This window comes from Danio rerio, chromosome 2 (assembly GCF_049306965.1).
Source record: "Danio rerio strain Tuebingen ecotype United States chromosome 2, GRCz12tu, whole genome shotgun sequence".
Lineage (NCBI taxonomy): Eukaryota > Metazoa > Chordata > Actinopteri > Cypriniformes > Danionidae > Danio > Danio rerio.
Window position 1 is genome coordinate 46,830,502 of NC_133177.1, and position 20,273 is coordinate 46,850,774.

Here is a 20,273-nt window from a genome sequence, read left to right on the forward strand (position 1 = left end):
CAAGTAATGTTTGTACAGTAATGGGATGAATGATCAATGGTTCAAATGTTTCTGTTCCTGTTGTTTAATCAAAAAAATATTTTTGCTGCTTGTTCAAACTACTTGTTTAAATGTGCAGGTGATCTGCCAAAATGCTAACTGTTTAGCATAATATCTTTGAAAACACAGTCCCTCTCCTGCCGTCCAAAGCCCCGCTGCCTGATATCATGAACATGCACCATAAAGAGGACAGTAGACAACCCACTACTAAATCATGTGGTTCGCCGGTTAGAACACTTTATAGTACTTTATAATATTACAACTCCCAACAAAAAACTGTATTATATCTACCACATTTTCAGCTGTGTAGCAAGCAACACTTGTCATATTGTGCAATATTTCATGCATATAAAAGTCGCTGGTCTTACTTTCTCTCGTGCTTTGTCCTAAAGCAACTACTGTATGCTGGGTTCCAGCCAACAGGGTGGAGGAATTACACTTATTACTGAGCCATACTTACATGCTATTTCAGAGCGAATATTCAGAGTAGTATGGTAAACAATATAAGGAGAACGTCACAATCGGTCATTGTTCAAAAATGAACCAATGTGAATATAAAACCAACTTGACCTCAGTAAAGCAGGCTAGGTGGAAACAGCGCTCATAATTACTTATGTTTTAATGTTAATCAAAATAAAATCTACATTATCGATGCAGACAAACGTCCCTTATAAAACTAATAATAGTCACATCAATCTCGGTCCGACAATATTTGATTGGATAAACATTTTTTAGTCTTATGTCTTTCCCAGAATATAAAAATACATATAAATACATTTAGATCATTTACTTTAATCAGTACTATTGGAATGTGAAGAAACTTTTAACCAGCACAACAAAAACTGCTTCTGAAGACAATCTCCTACTGCACCTTTAAAATTAACTGAATCAACACAATTCTTGAAATTTTTTGGGACAACTTAATTGTTTTATGTTAAATCCACTTATATTTTTATAAAAACATTTATGTTAACCATATCGATTTGTGTTGGGACAATATGTGGACATTTTTACAGTGTTTCACATAGCCAAAGTAGATTTGATATTGGTGTACTTTTAATGCATTTGGTGATTTTAAACAAGTATTACAATAACAGAACATTTTACAAACTTCAAAGATAGTCACTGAAGACAGTTTCCATCTGTCTTCATAGTACACAACAAATACCTGTCAAATCTATACCTGTATCTTTAAATACTTGAAAGTGGTGTGATGACATTTTGAGCAAAAACAACTCATTTAGAGTTTGGTTTGGGAGTTTAAAATGCCTTTCTGCCTTTGTTTTCTTTACTGACGTCTGACCCAGGCGCAATCAACAAAAGAAATGAGATTGAACAGTTTTATCAAAGTCAAAAAGGAAAGTTGCCTAATATGAACACTAGTTTCATCTTTTAAACTGTAGAGGTGCTTTTAAACAATCACCAATATAAAGTGCTGTGGAAATAAACTTGACCACTTTAGAGAGCAACTTTAAACAGTAAATTAATCATTAATTACTAATTACATAGTTGAAACTGCAATCACATTTCTTCTCTAATTACTTTGCCTGAAAAGTAATTGAATTACTCAAAAGTAATTAAATGACATAAGTTGATACAACCTAAAATCCCTATAAATCTCTCATAAAGGGAATAAAAACTCTTTAAATTCTATAAATTTGAGTCAAAATAGGGCCTTTAGCTGCATTTTAAAAATCTAATAATTAAGAAAAGTTAAATATTTGTTTGAAACGCAAACATACCATATTTCATTCTTACCATACAGTCATCAACTGTTCACTCAGTTCATGGTTTTAATTTATCAACATGACAAATGTAACAACTTTAGTTGAAAAACAGAATTATCCTGTAAAAGATGATTGTATAACAAACAAAAATATTTGCTCAATTTATTACTGACTTAATTTCTTTATTGATTGGCTTTTATGAATTGATTATAAGTAACCAAAGCAATAAGATAACCTACACTACCAGACAAAAGTCTTTCCAAGTTTTAGGAACAACATATAATAACATGAATTCTAGTTGATCATTTGGTATCAGAAGTGGCCAATATGAAAGGCAAAGGCCTCTAGATTATGCTTATTTTACCAAAATAAAATATGATCAAAAGTCTTGTCACCTAACAGAAATAATGTACAGTATAGAATATAAGTCATGGTGCAGTGGAAAAAGAATTAATATTGTGTATGACTCCCATGAGCTTGGAGGACTGCATCCATACATCTCTGTAATGACTCTAATAACTGATAAAGTCATCTGGAATGGCAAAGAAAGCGTTCTTGCAGGACTCCCAGAGTTCATCAAGATTCTTTGGATTCATCTTCATTGCCTCCTCCTTTATCTTACCCCAGACATGCTCAATAATGTTCATGTCTGGAGACTGGGCTGGCCAATCCTGGAGCAGCTTGACTTTCTTTGCTTTCAGAAACTTTGATGTGGAGGCTGAAGTATGAGGAGGAGCGCTATCCTGCTGAAGAACTTGCCCTCTCCTGTGGTTTGTAATGTAACGGGCAGCACAAATGTCTTGGTACCTCAGGCCATTGATGTTGCAGTCCACTCTGCAGATCTCTAGCACGCTCCATACTGAATGTAACCCCAAACCACGATTTTTCCTTCACCAAACTTGACCCATTTTAATGAGAGTCTTCGGTCCATGCAGGTTCCACTAGGTCTTGTGATGATTGGGATGCAGTTCAACTGATGATTCATCAGACAAATCTACCTTCTGACACTTTTCCAAATGATCAACTAGAAGTCAAGGTATTATTTGTTACTCTTACAACATGAAGTTTCACAAACTAATTTCGAGAGGGGCTTGTGATATGATTGAGCACGACTGGCTGTAATCAGTAATAATCCAATCAGAGTGATGCAAGCTGACTATAAATGGATCGTTTTCTCCCAACTACTCTAACTTCGTTTTACAGCAATCCCCCCTTCCACCCCATCTCCTTTTCCTCCTTTTTCTAAAGGGGAGCTCTCGAGACCTACCTGATCTCATATCCCCTTTTATGCTTATTGACCGGGCGGGAGCCTTGGGCTCAAGTATTTTCGAGCTCAGGGTTCTCTCCAGGGACAGCATGTCAAACCTGCTATAACCGCCAAGCTTATCTAAGTGGGAACTCTTGAATTATGTTACAACAATGACAAAACGTTTGTCAGGTAGTGTATAAGTAACCTTTAACTCCAGGTTTTCAGCTTAGTTCAAAATATCTTCCTTTGTGTTTACCAGAATAAAGAAAGGTGAGTACATAGTTAAAAAAGTTTCATTTTTGCACTCAAAAATATATATATTTTTCTCCTGTTCAAATACTTAAAATGAGGTCAAACAACACAATTCTTGAGATTTTTTGCTACAACTTAAGTTTGTTCAATCCATTTAAATTTTTGTTTACTTTGTGTGGGGACAACCTGAATGAATTGAGTGGAACCCTGAATTATTTACAGTGTGGGTGAACTATCCCTTTAAGGCACCTCGAGGAGGATGGTACTCTGAAGACACAGTGTGAGTTATTTCTCCAGCTGCCAGAATCAGACCACTTTAACAGCTTCAGTTTTCATCAGGCAGAACCAGTTTCAATCTGTGGAGGATCAGGAAAATGTGAGCGAAAACCTACAAAGCCTCAACAAGCCCTTGAAATGTAAGAACTCACTTTATGTCTTCTGTACATTGGTCTCCACAGAACTGAATGGTGACTCTTTGGTTGCAGCTGAGCTGGTCAATGTGCTCGGTGTGTCGAGAGCAGCGCTCAGAGGATTTACTGCATCTGAACCTTTACAGAGAACCGCAGCACACATTTAAAGGGACAGTTCACTCAAAAAAATCTAAATTACCTTATCATTTATTCTCCCTCGTGTGTTCATGAGTTTCTTTCTTCTGTTGAACACAAAAGAAGATATTTTGAAAAATGCTGACAGCTAGCACCCATCAACTTCCATAGTAGGAAAATAAATGACTATGAAAGTCAATGTGCCAACTACCAGCATTTTTCAAAATATCTTCTTTTGTGTTCAACAGAAGAAACGCAAATGGGTATTGAACAAGTGGCGGGTGAGTAAATAAGTTTATTTATTTAACTATTAATACAGCCATTTTATTTTAAGACACTGATTGTGGATTACATTTACCACTTCAGCTCTGCAGATCGAGACGTGCCCTTCAGTCATACAGTATTCATTTGGATAAATATATTAGCATGATTTACATTCAGAATATGATGATGTAAACACACACTGTAAATCATCCAGTGTTGACAAAGTGAATGATCTCAGTTCTCCACAGACATGTAAATCAAGCTTTTAGTCCATTCCCAGATCAAAAACCTCTCAAAAAATAAATCAGTTTTGTGTATATTGAAAAATAATCATCTTAATAATAATAATATGCAGTATTCCACTTTTTTCTGTAAAATGTGACCATTTTTACTCATTTACTCCAACATATGTAAGATTATGTGGCTTTTAAATATAGGTTTGGTCATTTTTGCAGAATCCAAAAATGTAGGCTCTAAAAAAACCTTTTCCTCTTCACATTTATATGCTAGTCTTATCTTTCGCTTTGAATTTAATTTCTAAACATATTTTTTCTTCTATTTTCTGCCACCTAGTGGAATCAAACGGCACTGTTAGAAATGACAGATTGACAATAGCTAAATTTAAAACAAATATAGAACCTGAATGACACGGTGGCTCAGTGGTTAGCACTGTCGCCTCACAGCACTGTTTTGAGTCCCGGCTGGACCAGTAGGAATTTCTGTGTGTAAGTTTGCATGTTCTCATCGTGTTGGCCTGGGCTTCCTCTGGGTGCTCCGGTTTACCTCACAGTCTAAAGACATGCGCTAAAGGTGAATTGAATAAACCAAATAGGACGTAGTGTATGTGTGTGAATGAGTGTGTGTGTGTGTGTTTCCCAGTACTGGGTTGCAGCTGGAAGGGCATCCACCATGTAAAACATATGCTGGATAAGCTGGTGGTTCATTCCACTGTGGTGAGACCTGTTTAATAAAGTGACTAACCAAAGGAAAATGAATAAATGAATGAATATAGAACCTAATTGTGACCAGTGAAACGTTGGACCATGGTAACCTTTGATTTGGCCCACATGCCATCTGAAAAGAGAGTGAGAATGATGGGGAAGGTTGAAGTGAATGCCTTTAACAGAGATTGTCATTTCTAATTTGATGTAACCTATTTTAAAGCTAATGAAAATTAAATGTTTTAAAGAGCCCCTATTATACATGAAATAGGGTCATATTTTGATTTTAAGGGTCTCCAACAACAGTCTAATATGCATGCAAGGTCAAAAATCACTTTCATGGTCTTATTATCTGCATTCATTTTTAAAAATGCATATAATGAAAACATCTGAACTGTGTGTTGAACTGAACCTAAACTGGCACACTCAGAAGAACCATACTAATATTAAATCATCAAAAAGGGATAAACTATGTGCCCTTTAACACTAGAAGAATATGTATAACCCTTAAACCGATGTGTCGATGTGTAAATAACAAACCCTCTAATGTTCACAATGCACTCTGGACGTTTTGCAGATTCCTTCAGCAACTTGATTCCCTCCTCCAATAAGAGACCCGGGAGCCATTTCACCCCATCTGAGCACCATGAGCCAGCATGAAAACTACAAAACAGATACTATTGTAAGAGTCAGAAGACAAAAGTCAGTGATTAAAAAAAGAAAACTAGGATTTTTCGGGGCTTAACTCTTACTTAATCACTGTCAGTTTAGGGGAAGACTCGACGAGGAAGAGGACTCTGGAAGCCCAGGTCTCCGTCAAGAAAGGAACAGACAGATTTAATGCACTTAATCCAGACATTGACGTCAAAAGAGTCAGCAGAGCGTGGAGATTCCTGTCAAAATCAACACTTCTACAGATAGAGAGAGAGAGAAGGATTGGGAGAAAGTGTAATTGCTGAGCACAAAAAGCATAATATGAAAATAATGGTGGTTTTAACACACATACTCTTCAGCTATACAGTTAATATTGTGGAACGACTCTGTGAAGCTCTTGATATCAATGTTAGATGCCTCTGAACGTGGACAATTGAGGATGATTTCTGACAGCGACGGCTGATTCTGTATGCTTAAACATAACCTCACCACATTCACCCTGTTAACACACAAAAACAAGTCAACACATTTATTTCCTAAACTATATAAAGTAGCTGGAGAAAAATCTGTAATGTAATGCCATGTACAGTGGGGGGAAACATTTTTCAACACGTCATGTTTTTCCCTGGGAATAATATTTCTATAGGAGCTGTTGACATGGAATTGAACATGATTTTGGTAAAAACCCCAAACAATACAAACATAAAAATAAAACAAAACAAAACAAATCTGATATAAATCAGATTTATGTCATTCTATTGTTCTGTGTAATAACAATAGAATGACAGAAGGAGAAAGTGCTGAACTACTGAAACGTATTTAATCATTTACATAAACGTTTTTTTGCTGATGGCAACTTAAAGACATCTCTCAAACGGAGAATGAAGTCGCATGTATTGCTCAGCTGTGAATTTCTCACAGACTTCAACTGAGGGTAAAAATCTTGATGGCTCTGTGGATCTTGTTTATCAAATCTGATCTTTAATTTGTATTCTATATTGGATTGAAGTCAGGGCCATTCTACACCTTGATTTTCCTTCTCTGAAAGCATTTGAGAGCTTCCTTGGCTGTGTTTTCAATCATTATCTTGCTGAAATGTCCACTCTTGTTTCATCTTCATCATCCTGATAATGTAGATGTTAGACTGAAGCAGCTAATATGAATTTACAATATAGTAAGGGAAGAGGGTTGCTAAAAACTACTGAGAGATAGAGATTTCAGCTGCTGTCTGGGCTTTCACTGCCTCTCTACACCTCCCTTTCTTCATGTGTTCAATACTTTTTTTCTGAGTCATTTCATTTTAATACACATAACTTAATTTTAGTATAGTTCTATAATTTTAGTTAAAATGAGTATAGTTTTCTTTGCATATATAAATTTCTTTGGTTGTTACCAACATCCGGGGTAAATTTCAAGTCAAGGACACCTTAAGAAATATTTTCCCTGAGAAAATGTTGACGTGTTCAATACTGTTACTGTTTGCTAGTCATACATAAATAACACACAAAGGAATTAGAAATGAAAGAAAAGAGCCTTACACAAGTTTTCCCTCAAAGCTGAAGAGTCGGAGAGACGAGCAGAGACTCTCCACATCACTGGTGCTTAAACTGCCACTTAGAGTCATTACATTAACAAATAATAGGTAATAAATAAATAAACAGCTGTAATTAATTGATGCATACATGTGCAAATAGAAATGAAATATTTTTTAAATATTCTATTGATCTTTTTATATTCTACTGATGAAAATCAAGCTAGATTTTGTAGAGCTGCTGACTTCATTTATAAAATGAACACTAATTTTTTATGAACTAAACTGAATAAACATCGGATTCAATTCAGCTAAATCACGACATTATTGCATTCTGCAGAGCTTTTAAAAGAGCAGGAGTGTCAAACTCAGTTCCTGGAGGGCCGTAGCCCTCCACAGTTTAGTTCCAGTTTAACACACTTACCTGTAGGTTTCAAACAAGCCTGAAGGACTCAATTAGTTTGATCAGGTGTGTTTAATTATTGTTAAAGCTCCACTGTGCAGAGCTGCGGCCCTCCAGGACCTGAGTTTGACACCTGTGTTATAGAGGAATTCAGTTTGTTTTCATTTATTCATTCATTTTCTTGTTGGCTTAGTCCCTTTATTAATCCGGGGTCGCCACAGCGGAATGAACCGCCAATTTATCCAGCAAGTTTTTACGCAGCGAATGACCTTCCAGCTGCAACCCATCTCTGGGAAACATCCACACACACATCACACTCATACATTACTGACAATTTAGCCTACCCAATTCACCTGTACCACATGTCTTTGGACTGTGGGGGAAACCGGAACACCCGGAGGAAACCCACGCAAAGTCAGAGAGAACATGCAAACTCCACATAGAATTGCCAACTGAGCCAAGGTTCGAACCAGCGACCTTCTTGCTGTGAGGCGACAGCACTACCTACTGTGCCACTGCCTCGCCCCAGTTTGTTTTGAAATGATGAACAACTAATAATCAGACTAAACGTAATGAACACTTACGTGAGCTTCATGATGGTGCATTTATCATCTGTAGAGCTTCTAATATTTGAATTAAAGTAGGCCTAGTTTGCAACTTATTAAATATAACAATTAACATTGAACTACTTTGAGTGAAAAATACCACTATTGCTGTTTCAGAGCTGCTTTGTGGCCACAATTCTTTTAGTTTTTAACATTACTACTATTTTTTAACATAAAGCTGCTTTAACAGTCTGTTTTGAAACCATCTTATATTGCAATGTGGAAACAAGATAATTTCTCTTCGTCTTTGTTAGACTTCCAATTCATTTGCACAGTTAAAATTCAATGGGAGTGAATAAAGACTTACAGTACACTTAAGTATGTACACTTATAAGTACACTTATGTAAAAAATCAGTTGGTTAAAGTGCTAAATCAAGCTGAGTTGACCTGAGATTTCTGATACCTGATCTCCTCCCATTCCGCTTTGCTGCAGCTCTGCAGGAAGTCTGTGAGGATGAGCGCAGTATCGGCTGTGATGCTCTTCACTGAAATCTGAAGTCCACCCACTTTTTTCTGTTTGTGCAGAGCTTTGAGAACCTGCTGCACACTTTGATCTGATAGACAGCTGCTGTTTAGCCTGCAACAGAGATTTGTATTCTTATCAGTCACATATTAACATGCATCAGTCCAAGCAGGAACAGCATCTGAGTGCAGACCAGAAAATGCACAGATCTTTACTTTAGTTCTCCCAGTTGCTTTCCTTCTCCAAGAGCTGAAAGGAGGACGGTGACATCTGTGTCTGAAACATTTTGTACAGTCAACCTAATAAATAAATAAATAAATAAAATGAAAGACACTTAAAAATGACTGTATACACTGATCAGAAAACTTTTTTTTTAACTCAAGTTATATTATGGTTATATTTTGTAAGTGCAATTTATTTATTTCCTTTATTTAAAAAAGACTCTAATGTGACTTTTGTGTGAGCTTACAAACAAATCTAAAGCTTATTTTAAACTTTCGCAAACCCGATAGTGACTTCTGACTTCAACTATATATATATAAATATATATATATATATATATATATATATATATATATATATATATATATATACATATGTATATATATATATATATATATATATATATATATATAAATATATATATATATATATATATATATATATATATATATATATATATATATATATTTATTTATATATATATATATATATATATATATATATATATATATATATATATATATATATACACATAAAAATCTAGATTATTATATATTTTTAATATTTGTACATTATATATTAATAAATAATTATGCAACTCCAAGCAATGATGAAAAAACCTCTATCAGACATTGCAGTGCTTTCAACGATTTGAAAATGTGATGCGTAATGTACAATTGTTAAGTGTTTGCCCAGTTTTTTCTGTAACTATTAACAGAATTTGTAGATGTTTTAAAATCTGTTCAGACAGAAAAATTTAATATCGTAATTCTGCCTTTAGCTATTTCTCAGGTAGACACAAACTTTTGAGGCAGCACAGTGGTGCAGTGGGTAGCACAATCGCATCACAGCAAGAAGGTCTCTGGCTCAAGCTGGGTCAGTTGACATTTCTGTGTGGAGTTTGCATGTTCCTCCCTTGTTCGCGTGGATTTCCTCAAGGTGCTCCGGTTTCCCCAACAAGTCCAAAGACATGCGCTATAGGTGAACTAAATAAGCCAAATTATCCGTAGTGTATGTGCGTGAATGAGTGTGTATGGGTGTTTCCCAGTGATGGGTTGCAGCTGGAAAGGCATCCGCTGTGTAAAACATATGCTGGATAAGTTGGCGGTTCCTTCAACTGTGGTGACCCCTGATTAATAAAGGGACTATGCCGAGAAGAAAATGAATGAATAAGACAAACTTTTATTTTTTTTTAGATAATAAAAACTGTATAATAATTGTTGCACTACTATAGCATTAATAGAAGCCACACATAATCCTCTATGCAAAAAATAAATAAATAAATAAATCAAGCTTCACATGAACTTTACACATGAAAACAATATAAAACACGTCAAATATGTGTGTTGAAAAAAGAAAAGGTTTTACGTGAAAGTTTCAAAATCACCTGTTTGTGTCACACTTGTTCTACATAATTCACAAGTGAAGCTCAAATGTTTTTACTGTTATACTGTATTTGACTAATCTAAGCGCAGGGTCTAAAATGTTGCAGGAGCATTTAGTGTATGTCCGACTTAACTTTTACTAATTTGATTATAGGCAAAATAGTTTGTATGCCAGATGCATGGTCTAAACTGGCTGCCTCTTAATGAGTTATTGGTGTGTTTTGCATGCATAACATGCATTAAACCATCCAGACTCTCATCTCCCATTTCCCATTTCCTTTAAGAGCGAGCAATTAGCCAATATCATTCATCATTACTGCAAATCGGCCAGTCACGCATCCCTGTGTGTGTAATAAGCATGTGTAAATTCTCAGATTTCATCTAAAATATTTTAATTTCTTTTTTAAAAGATGAATGAAGGTCTGAGAACGACATGAGGGTGAGTAATTAATAACAGAATTTTCATTTTCGGGTTATTCCCTTTATGAATGTGGGGTCACCACAGTGTAATGAACCGACTACTTATCCAGCATATGTTTTACACACCGGATGCCCTTCCAGTTGCAATCCATAACTGGGAAACACCCATACACATTCATACACTACGGACAATTTAGCTTACACAAATTTATCTATACCACGTCTTTGGACTTGTGTGGGAAACCAGAGCACCCGGAGGAAACCCACGCGGGGAGAACAACTCCACACAGAAATGCCAACTGACCCAGCCAAGGCTCGAACCAGCAACTTTCTGGCTGTGAGGCCACCCACTGCGCCACCACGAAGCCCATAAAAAATAACTGATAGATGTCAATACACGCTGAATGCTTCTTTATTGTGGTATCAGCAGACTAGCACACTCACCCTAGTTTTGGGGTCCTGCACAGCACATCCTGCAGCATCTTCAGCTCTGATGCTGCAAAGTTGAGCTTTAAGCTTCTAAAGTGAGGACAGCAGTCCAGACAGTACAGCAAAGCCCAGCAGTCTGTCCTGCTCAGTGGATCCCAGGACATGTCCAACTCCAGCCAAGCTTCCATAGCTTTCTGCACAAACTCTTTCTCGTGGAGCTCATAGAGACAGTGGAGGATGAAGGGCAAATAACTGTACACACCACTTTTGCTCATATCAAGGATCCATTCTCTCAGCTGTGGCTGAACAAAGGATGGGACAGACAGATTGTACATCTCCTGTAATGAGCGGCTGACTTCACTATTAGAGAGACCACAGAGAAACTGAACCACAGGCAGGAAATGAGGTTCAGGACATCCGTACTTTAATGGAAAGTCCTTATCCAAATATAAGGAAAGATAACTTTGTGTTTGAGAGTGAAATCGCTCTGTGAGCTTGTCTAGAAACTCTCTTTCCTCTTGTGAGATGTAGTAAAGAGCAGTGAAGAACTCCTGAAAGCTGAGATGCATGAAGCTGAACATCGTCTCCTTGCGGATTCTTCTTTTGAAGAGGAACTTGCACAAGAAAGGACTTGCTGAAACCATTTCATCCACACTTTTCTCTTCAAACAGCACTTGTGTGTCCAGCATCCCTCTCTCAGCCAGCTGACCAAGACTCCTCAGGAGAGTCGGCACAGGCTGACTCAAACCCTGGCTGTGATGCTCCAGTAAAGTGCACACAAAGTCAACATAGATGGAGGTGGTGGTTTCCAGACCGCTTGTTAAATCTGAACCCTCACTGAAGCGCTCTCGCAGGACTGTGCAGATGATCCAGCAGATGACAGGGATGGAGCAGGCGGTGATCAGGGTTTCATTTGATCTCACATATTCATAAGCCTTTATGAAGAGTTCCTCATCCTGGAAGAACTTCTGGAAATACTCCTTCACCTCCCTCTCAGAGAAACCCATGATTTCTGTGAAACGCTTAGGGTGCTTGAGCAAACTGTCCAGGGTATTTGTAGCTGTAGATCTAGTAGTGACCAGCAGGGAGGTCTTGGACAAGATGTGACCCATCAACAGGACCTTCAGAGAAGCCTCACGTGGAGCTTTTTCAGAGAGATCCTTGAGTTTTAGATGATCTGAAAAATCACTAAATGAAAACCGGAGTTCATCAAAACCATCAATGAGGATGAGAACCTTCTCAGATGACTTCTGCAGGATCCGCGAGATCTGCTCTGATGTTAAATTGGAGTTATAGCTCAAAAGCTCTGTCAAACTCTGCTCTCCAGATACGTGATTGACTTCTTTGCATTTCAAGTGAAACAGACAGTCAAATTCAACTTTGCAAAGCTTTCCAGATGCCCAATCTAGCATGATCTTTTGAGCAGTGAAGGATTTGCCGTTCCCAGAGTTTCCTTGAAGAATGACAGAATTTGGACTGATTCCTTTACTATCAGCTCCGAAGAGTGCATCCAGGATGGAGCTGTCCTTGTCCGCATTATTTCTGGAGACGAGGAGCTGCTGGAAACTTTCTCCGACAGAGCACATCTCTTCTTCTCGCTCTCGTCTCTCTCTGTGTCTCATGATGATGAGAGGTTGAGTGAAGCGTTCAGACAACAGCACATTTTCACCAGGCAGAGAGTTATACTCGGTCACATATTCATATTCCTTCTGGATCCACATCTTGTATTTGTCTGTGAATAAGCCATTGTAAAGCATATCAGTGAGTGTCATTTCGGTTTGTGAATACTTTATTTTAAAGACAAAAAACTCAACTAGGGATGTGCACATCGATGCTCGAGTATCGATATTTAGAAGATTTTAATTTGGTATCGATATTTTTTTAAAGTATCGATATTTTAACAATATTTAAATAATTTCTGCATAACTAAATGTTTTAGCTTTTAGCGCTGTGTACAGGATTGTCAGTGACGCATTGTATACAGGATGTTACACCAATCAATCTGCGGTGGAACGTGACGTGAGTGATCATATTCCTTTTAGATAACTTACGTACTCAACACACGCAAGTCACACACTTCTGCATTAATACGGAATGACACGATGGCAGAGACATAACACAGGGTGTTGTGGTGCTCATCAGCTGAAAAAGCATTGCACAAGCAATATTTGTGATATGAAAGTCAAACACAGCAACAATACAAGCAGCCTTTAAAATCACTTACAACATACCCTGAAACTTATTAAGAAACGGAACAAAAACAAGCTTCCCAGTGTTCCTCTGCTCAGTCTCCCTCTGTCCGACAAGAGGCAAACATCTCTCTCTCTCTCTCTCTCTCTCTATATATATATATAATAAATAATAAATCAGCTCTCTCTTTCTCTCTCATTACCATTAGGGGAATAAGAATAAATATAAGGGTGTGTGTGTATGTCTCACACACACACTACAGTACATATATTTATATATATATATATATATTGTTGGAATTTCAAGCCAATTCCATGCATGTTCAATAAGAAAAGGTCTGGAGAAGGTTTTCTTCAATGCCAAAAATATTAGTAATTTATTAGATACAAATGAATAATTCGATGACAGAGCTCTGGGTTACGTTACCCCAATGCAATACAAGAATTACATTCAGGAGGATCGCAACTAACATACATTTCCAGACTCCAGCATATATACACAACTGATCTTAACAGGTGGAGTTTTGGTGTAACGTCAATTGTCAGTCATTGTTCAGTCCTCCATTGGCCGCACATTCGACATACTTCTTCTTTTTCTACGAATTCTCTGCACAACAAAAAAACATACAACTTTCTGTGTTCTGTGTTCAGTTTTAACACCTCTCTTCAGACAGGAAGTTTCTGCAGAGCTGAATTTAATTTTGGACCCGCATCTATCTACTTCTGCAAAAATGCTAATTAGTATGCACAGCACTCACACACAACAGTAGAAGTTCAGTTAATATATGACCCTTACATGACCAATACAAATAATTGTTTGATTAAAAGAAAAAGAGACAAAAATAATAAAAAAATGATTCCTATTTTCCAACAATTTTTTATTTTTTTTTTAATGAACATTATTTTGAAAAATTACATTAATATTTTAAATAATAAGTGGTATCGGTACCGGTATCATAAAAATTTATGAAAGTATCGGTATTGTATCAAATTAAAAAATTGTGTAATCGCCCATCCCTAAGCTAAACATATTTACTCATCATAATCTTGTTTCAAAGCACTATTGTGTATCTTTTGCATAATAAACTTTACTGGAGATTAGGAATTTGGGCTTTGATGGGCAAAAATGCCATTTTAAAAATATAATAAAAATGTCCATGCCACATTTGTGTGTCTAATAGATGTCTAAAATCTAATAAATCTAATAGATTTGAATGTAGTATTGGGCTATTTAAACTTCTATTAGGTTTTCATTGACAGCCCAAATTTAGTCTTTTTAGCCAAGCGGTCTATGTTTAGATGTCTATTAGACATCTATTAGACGTCTATTAGACACAAAGTTGACTGATGGGTGCACAAAATTCCAATTGTTTAGTCATAGTAGGCCCACACGGATTCTGCACACACAGAAATTCGCAGATTTTTAGCCCATCATTGAGTCTATTTATTTACTTATGTAAATGTGTGTAAATGCATATTTATTCAGTTTTTCATTCATTTCAGAAAAATTATTGACTGATATGAAAATTTTAATATGATTTATTTTATAATACAGTTTTTAAAATAATATTTTCTGTCTTGTAGTAGATTTATATGAGAGACTTGCTTTGTTTGCCAAATAAGTGGTTCTAATGTGCATTGTAAACATTAAATAAAAAACATTCCACATAAATCCGCAGATTTTTTACAAAATTCTCTGCAGAAATAGCAAAAAATGTCAGCAGATTCTGTCTTGCCCAAGTCATAAGCCCCTTTCACACATACCGACTTTTTCAGAAAATTACCAGCAATTTTCCAGAAAAAATTGCGTGTGTGAAAATAAAAGCCTTTGAATACTTTTCCAGACACATTTAGCTGCTAGTTCTTAGACAGATAAGCTTTCTATGTTCATTCTTAATGCCAATTGTGGAAAAAATATTGATATATTATTGACAAACAAATGAACATCTCGACATGCGAAAGTGTTTCTCGATTTGTTTACATCAAAGTTGCTCACAATACTTATCCTTCACAAGAATTTGTAATGGTCAAATGTAGTAGTCAAATGTGTAAATATTTAGCTGTGGTTCGCGCTTCTGCCTTTGGATGTCTCTGAGGCAAAAGCAGCTGCATGAATGCTAAAGCTTTAAATAAAAGTTGCCCACTGAAATAAAACGGTCGCCCACCGAAGCTAAGCAGAGCTCCGCCCGGTCAGGACCTTGATGGGAGACCACATGGGAAAGCTAGGTTGCTGCTGGAAGTGGTGTTAGTGAGGCCAGCAGGGGGCGGCCAACCTGTGGTCTGTGTGGGTCCTAATGCCCCAGTATAGTGAAGGGGACTCTATACTGCTCAGTGAGTGTTGCCTTTCAGAGGAGATGCTAAACCGAGATCCCAACTCTCTGTGGTCGTTAAAAACCCCGACATCCTGGCCGAATTTGCCCACTGGCCTCTGTCCATCATGACCTCCTAACCATCCCCATATCATAACTGGTTTCATCACTCTGTCTCCTTTCCACCAATCAGCTGGTGTGTGGTCTGGCACAATATGGCTTGCCATTGTGTCATCCAGGTGGATGCTGCACATTGGTGGTGGATGAGGAGATTCCCTTTAATGTGTAAAGCGCTTTGAGTGTCTAGTAAAGCTCTATATAAATGTATGGAATTATTATTATTATTATTAATTTAAAGTCAAACCAACAACAAAAGCCTGACCCCTATTATGTTTACAAATACAAGCACAGCCATTTAGAGGCCATTTCTGGTAAAAGATCTTTTCAAGAAAAATTCCGGAAAGTTCTTGCCTTTATGAACAGAGCTTTTTGGAAATTAACGGTAACTCAAGTCATTCCGTAAAATTTTCCAGATATTTATCACTGTGTGAAAGGTAAAGAGTATTTACTTTGTCAGAAATTGACCTAAATTTAAATCTATTCACCGCTGAAGCTCTTAAATGCATACAATAAAGTTCTGAGGAATTCTGTCACTTGTTATTACATGTCTCTTCAGCTGTAAATCCTAAAATGAAATAACAGCTTCTTGCTACCACACAAGTTTTATTGTTTCGTTTTGTTCCTTTACAAAATTTACAATCTTTACATATATTTGGAGAACTTAGCACACACACGGAAATCTGTCAGACCAGCCTGACCTCACGAGAAAACTTAAGTATTTAAAGTTTTGCCAGTTTAGTGGCTAATTCGTACGAGTTCAGTCGTACGAAACTGTACAATTTTAAATAGGAGGCGTGGCACCTAACCCGACCCCTAAACCCAACCGTCATTGGGGGATAAGCAGGTCGTACTAAATTGTACGAATTCGATCGTACAAATTCATACGAATTAGCCACTAAATCAAACAGTTCCCAATTGCTGTGAGATTGTGTTGGTCAGACAGTACTCAGTGCAAGTAATACTACTAAGTGGACTGAAAAAGCAACATTATACACTAAAGGAAAATGAAAGTGTTAAAAACATGACCCCACTCAATATGCAGTATTAGCCAAATTAAACAAACAATTTCAGATTAAATACTCACTTAAGCAGTCTGCTAGGCTTTCTCCCATCAATTTGATGCTACCTGTAAAAAAACACATTAACAATGTGCAAATATGTGAATATGGTAAAATCACCACAATGAGTGTGCTCTTACCAAGGTCTCCTAATAGATAAGGCTCATGCTTTTCCAGAGAAGAATAAAAGGCAGATTTAACCTGGTCTCCTCCAGATTGCAGTACTTCATAAAGCTCTCTCATTTTCTGCTGGTTAGTAACTGCTGCTTTGATCTTACAGTATGGCTCCCACTCGAGCATACCATCTGACTGCAGTTCGTCTGCTATTGCCATCACCATTATTACTCTCTGAACAAGAGTTTTCCAGTGGGCATCCACAAACTGAGCACCTGGTGGTGGAGAGATGATGAAATGATAACTGCTCAAGAAAGGAAGTTCAACATCAAAGAGCACTATTTCAAACGTTAATCTTATTACAAACAGATATCCAAGTCTTTTCTTTTTTGTCTTTTAGTATTAATATTTAGTATTAGCATTGTTAATCCAGAATAACAAAACATTATAAAAGATATTAATTTAACAATCACAAAGTTTTAAATGTTGTAATAAGAAACTGTGAGCTCCTAATCCTGTTATTCCAGAAGTTTCAAGTAATGAATATTTTTTTCTTAAAGATAATAGTTCTTGAGACTAAATGATACATAATTAGAATAATTCTAAAATACACATATAATAAATAATTAAATTAATTATACAATTACTAAAAGCATCTCAACTACACTGTGGAAAATATCCCTTAATTAACAGCTTCTGTATTTTTTGATTCACTGATGTTTAAAATTCAACTCTGCAGCTTCTCAAAGTGGCTTCTGTTTAGTAGTTTGATTCAATATAATGCACAAGAAATCAAATATGTAGAAATAACTGTAAAATAACAGGAAAAATACTGGAAGATTATTACCAGGTTTTTGTACCATAAATTACAACAACCCAGACAATATAACACTTTAAACTATTTAAAAACTTTTAAACATCAAAAGTTGTTGGAGGAAAAATCAAGATCCAATACTTTAATTAAAAAGCATATATATATATGCTTTTTAATTAAAGTATTGGATCTTGATTTTTCCTCCAACAACTTTTGATGTTTAAAAGTTTTTAAATAGTTTAAAGTGTTATATTGTGTTATATATATAATATATATAATAAAACAGAAATCTCTTACCATGCACCCAAACTTTGGAATACTTTTCCCACAAACATTAGGAATGCTGGTTCCTTGGACTGTTTTAAGAAGCTACTAAATAATCATCTTTTTAGGACTGTTTTAATTTGTGATTTCTTTTTTTATTCTCATTGTGTTTTTTACTGTATTCTTTATTGTTTTATTGTGCTTTGTAGTTTTTTACAGTTTTACAAGCGATTTGGGTTCTTAGAAAAATGCATTATAAAAAAAATCTATTATTATTATTGGAAAATTAATTGGTTTACAATAATATTATAATACATAATAATACTACAGCCTGTCATTGCATCAAACTATTATCAAATCATTTGCTTAAAAGGTGAGCCTGTTCAATATTCTATAAAATAATACTTATTTGCAACAAGTCACTTTTTATTCTTTAATAAAAAAAACCTGCTTTCCATATAATAACAATGCTTACGCTCCGAGTCTTGGTCCATGATGTCTCATAAGTGTCTTTGGCGTGTCCACTTGGAAACTGTTGTCTTGAAGTTGTTTTCTAGGCAATGAGAAATAAGACAAATACAAAACTAAAGTTGTAGGATAAAGGTATGTCTTCTAATAACTGTTGAAGTAAAAATTAAAGTTAAAATTATTTGACAAATGATCAAATGAAAGCATACACTAATCAAGAACTAACATACGACATGTAAACTTGTGTGTGAAAATATCGACAAATTAATCAACTAATTGCATTATTGCATTAATAAACATGCACTCCTACAGTATATTAATGTGGTAATGTATAATAATCTAGTATTCACAGAACAGTTCTATAAGGTATATAAATATAAACAAATAGCTCAGTGCTGTTGTTTTCTTCAACTATAGGGTATTTAGACAATTCACTGCAGTTTACTGTTGTAAAAAAAACTAAAGTATACTACAGTATTTCTTAGATTTTTAAGTTCACTTCACTGCAGTTAGCATTACTAATATGGTTAATAATGTAGGTAATATTAATATTCATTGTCAGAGTTATTAGTCAGAGTTATTATACATATTATACAGTAATGTTTTATTATAATAGATTTTACTATAGTGATTTTTCTCTTCATTACTATATTGTTACACAAAAAACTTGCTAAAATGACATAAGGCTACCTTAAGTGTCGAAATCTAGAAATAACTGGCCTGTGAATATAACGTTACTGTAGTCAAAACTACAGACACAGGAGGCCGTTAAACGTTAACAAAACATCGACGTGACAGAAAATCTCACCTGTTTTTGTTTCATGGACTTTGTTCGACCTAAATGCGCTTTTACTTTGAAGTTGTGTTATTATTGGGCATCTCTACTTTTTATATCCAAAAAATACCTGAGAGTCCATCGAAAGAAGCAGGATTATTTTTTCTGTTTTGGTGGTGCTGCTCCGTTGATGTGTGCTCCGCCCACCCTTGTGACGGCGGGACGGAAATGTTTCTCGTATTTGCGTGTTGACTCCTGGTTGACCCCTGACAATGATCTATAGAAGAGAGCGCGTTCACGGAATATAGACTTTCAGCACACTGGCCAAAGAACATAAATACATTTAACCTAGCATACATGCATATATTAATAATAATATATTCATTTATTTACTTATAACCAAAGTTAGGTCACTTTTTAAAAGTATTTTAAGGTTTAATTATCGCTATTAGTAATTAATTAGCTGCTTATTAACAGTTATTAGTTAGATTTAGGTATTAGGTAAGATTAGGGATGTAGAATAAAATCATATTTTGTTAGTAGCCTACAAATAAACATCCAATGTCTTAATGTTAGGCAGGTAATAAGCCAGTTGATAATAGTGGGCAAGGGATAAATCACCCAACAGTGAAAATTCTGTCATCTTTTTCAAACTCTTCATTTGTCACAAGCCGGTTTGAATTTCTTTTCTTCTGTTAAACAGAAAATAGGTTATTTAGAAAATAGTTGTAAACCTGTAACCATCGACTGCCATAGTATTTGTATTTTAAGTAATTTTGACCTACTATGGATCATTATTCAAAATAACTTATTTTGTGTTCAGAAAAAATTTTATCATAACGTTCGGAAACACTTGAGAGTGAGTAAAACACTTTAACCCAAAGCTACTTTTTGTAAATGCAATTCTGAATGTGCCTTACACAGGTGAGCTAAACAAACCACCTGTTGAAAACACATTCCTTCATCTCTCTGTGCACTAAATACATTTCTACAATCACTGCACATGTGTAGAAAAACAGTTCTGAGTGTGCT

General features: G+C 35.7%; 1 protein-coding gene across 16 annotated transcripts; it reads right to left on the bottom strand.

Annotated features, from left to right (window-relative positions):
• Positions 1 to 1,818: 1,818 nt before the first annotated feature.
• On the bottom strand, positions 1,819 to 19,454 carry LOC103910107 (NACHT, LRR and PYD domains-containing protein 1 homolog). Of its 16 annotated transcripts, none has more exons than XR_012393770.1 (13): positions 19,372 to 19,454; positions 18,474 to 18,551; positions 16,947 to 17,195; positions 16,833 to 16,874; positions 11,146 to 12,862; positions 8,890 to 8,973; positions 8,615 to 8,788; positions 7,210 to 7,278; positions 6,024 to 6,170; positions 5,770 to 5,928; positions 5,558 to 5,680; positions 3,696 to 5,150; positions 1,819 to 3,623 (listed from the first exon to the last, which is right to left on the bottom strand). XR_012393770.1 is itself a non-coding variant. In XM_021467882.3 (13 exons), exons 2-13 carry the CDS (start codon positions 18,490 to 18,492, stop codon positions 3,593 to 3,595), a joined length of 2,934 nt encoding a protein of 977 aa, XP_021323557.2. In that variant the 5' UTR covers positions 18,493 to 18,551; positions 19,372 to 19,454; the 3' UTR covers positions 1,819 to 3,592. The 16 variants fall into 16 exon arrangements, 7 of the variants coding, with proteins under 7 accessions (XP_021323557.2, XP_073785580.1, XP_073785569.1 ...); XR_012393768.1 differs by having other exon boundaries at positions 7,210 to 7,284; XR_012393769.1 differs by having other exon boundaries at positions 19,275 to 19,454.
• Positions 19,455 to 20,273: the final 819 nt, after the last annotated feature.

Coding starts and splice junctions, on each gene's coding strand:
- LOC103910107 (XM_073929468.1), bottom strand. Junction 7,285..8,614: donor GCGGAATGGGAGGAGATCAG/GTATCAGAAATC, acceptor AATGACTCTAAG/TGGCAGTTTAAGCACCAGTG. Junction 3,816..5,557: donor TGCATTGTGAACATTAGAGG/GTTTGTTATTTA, acceptor TTCTCTGTAAAG/GTTCAGATGCAGTAAATCCT.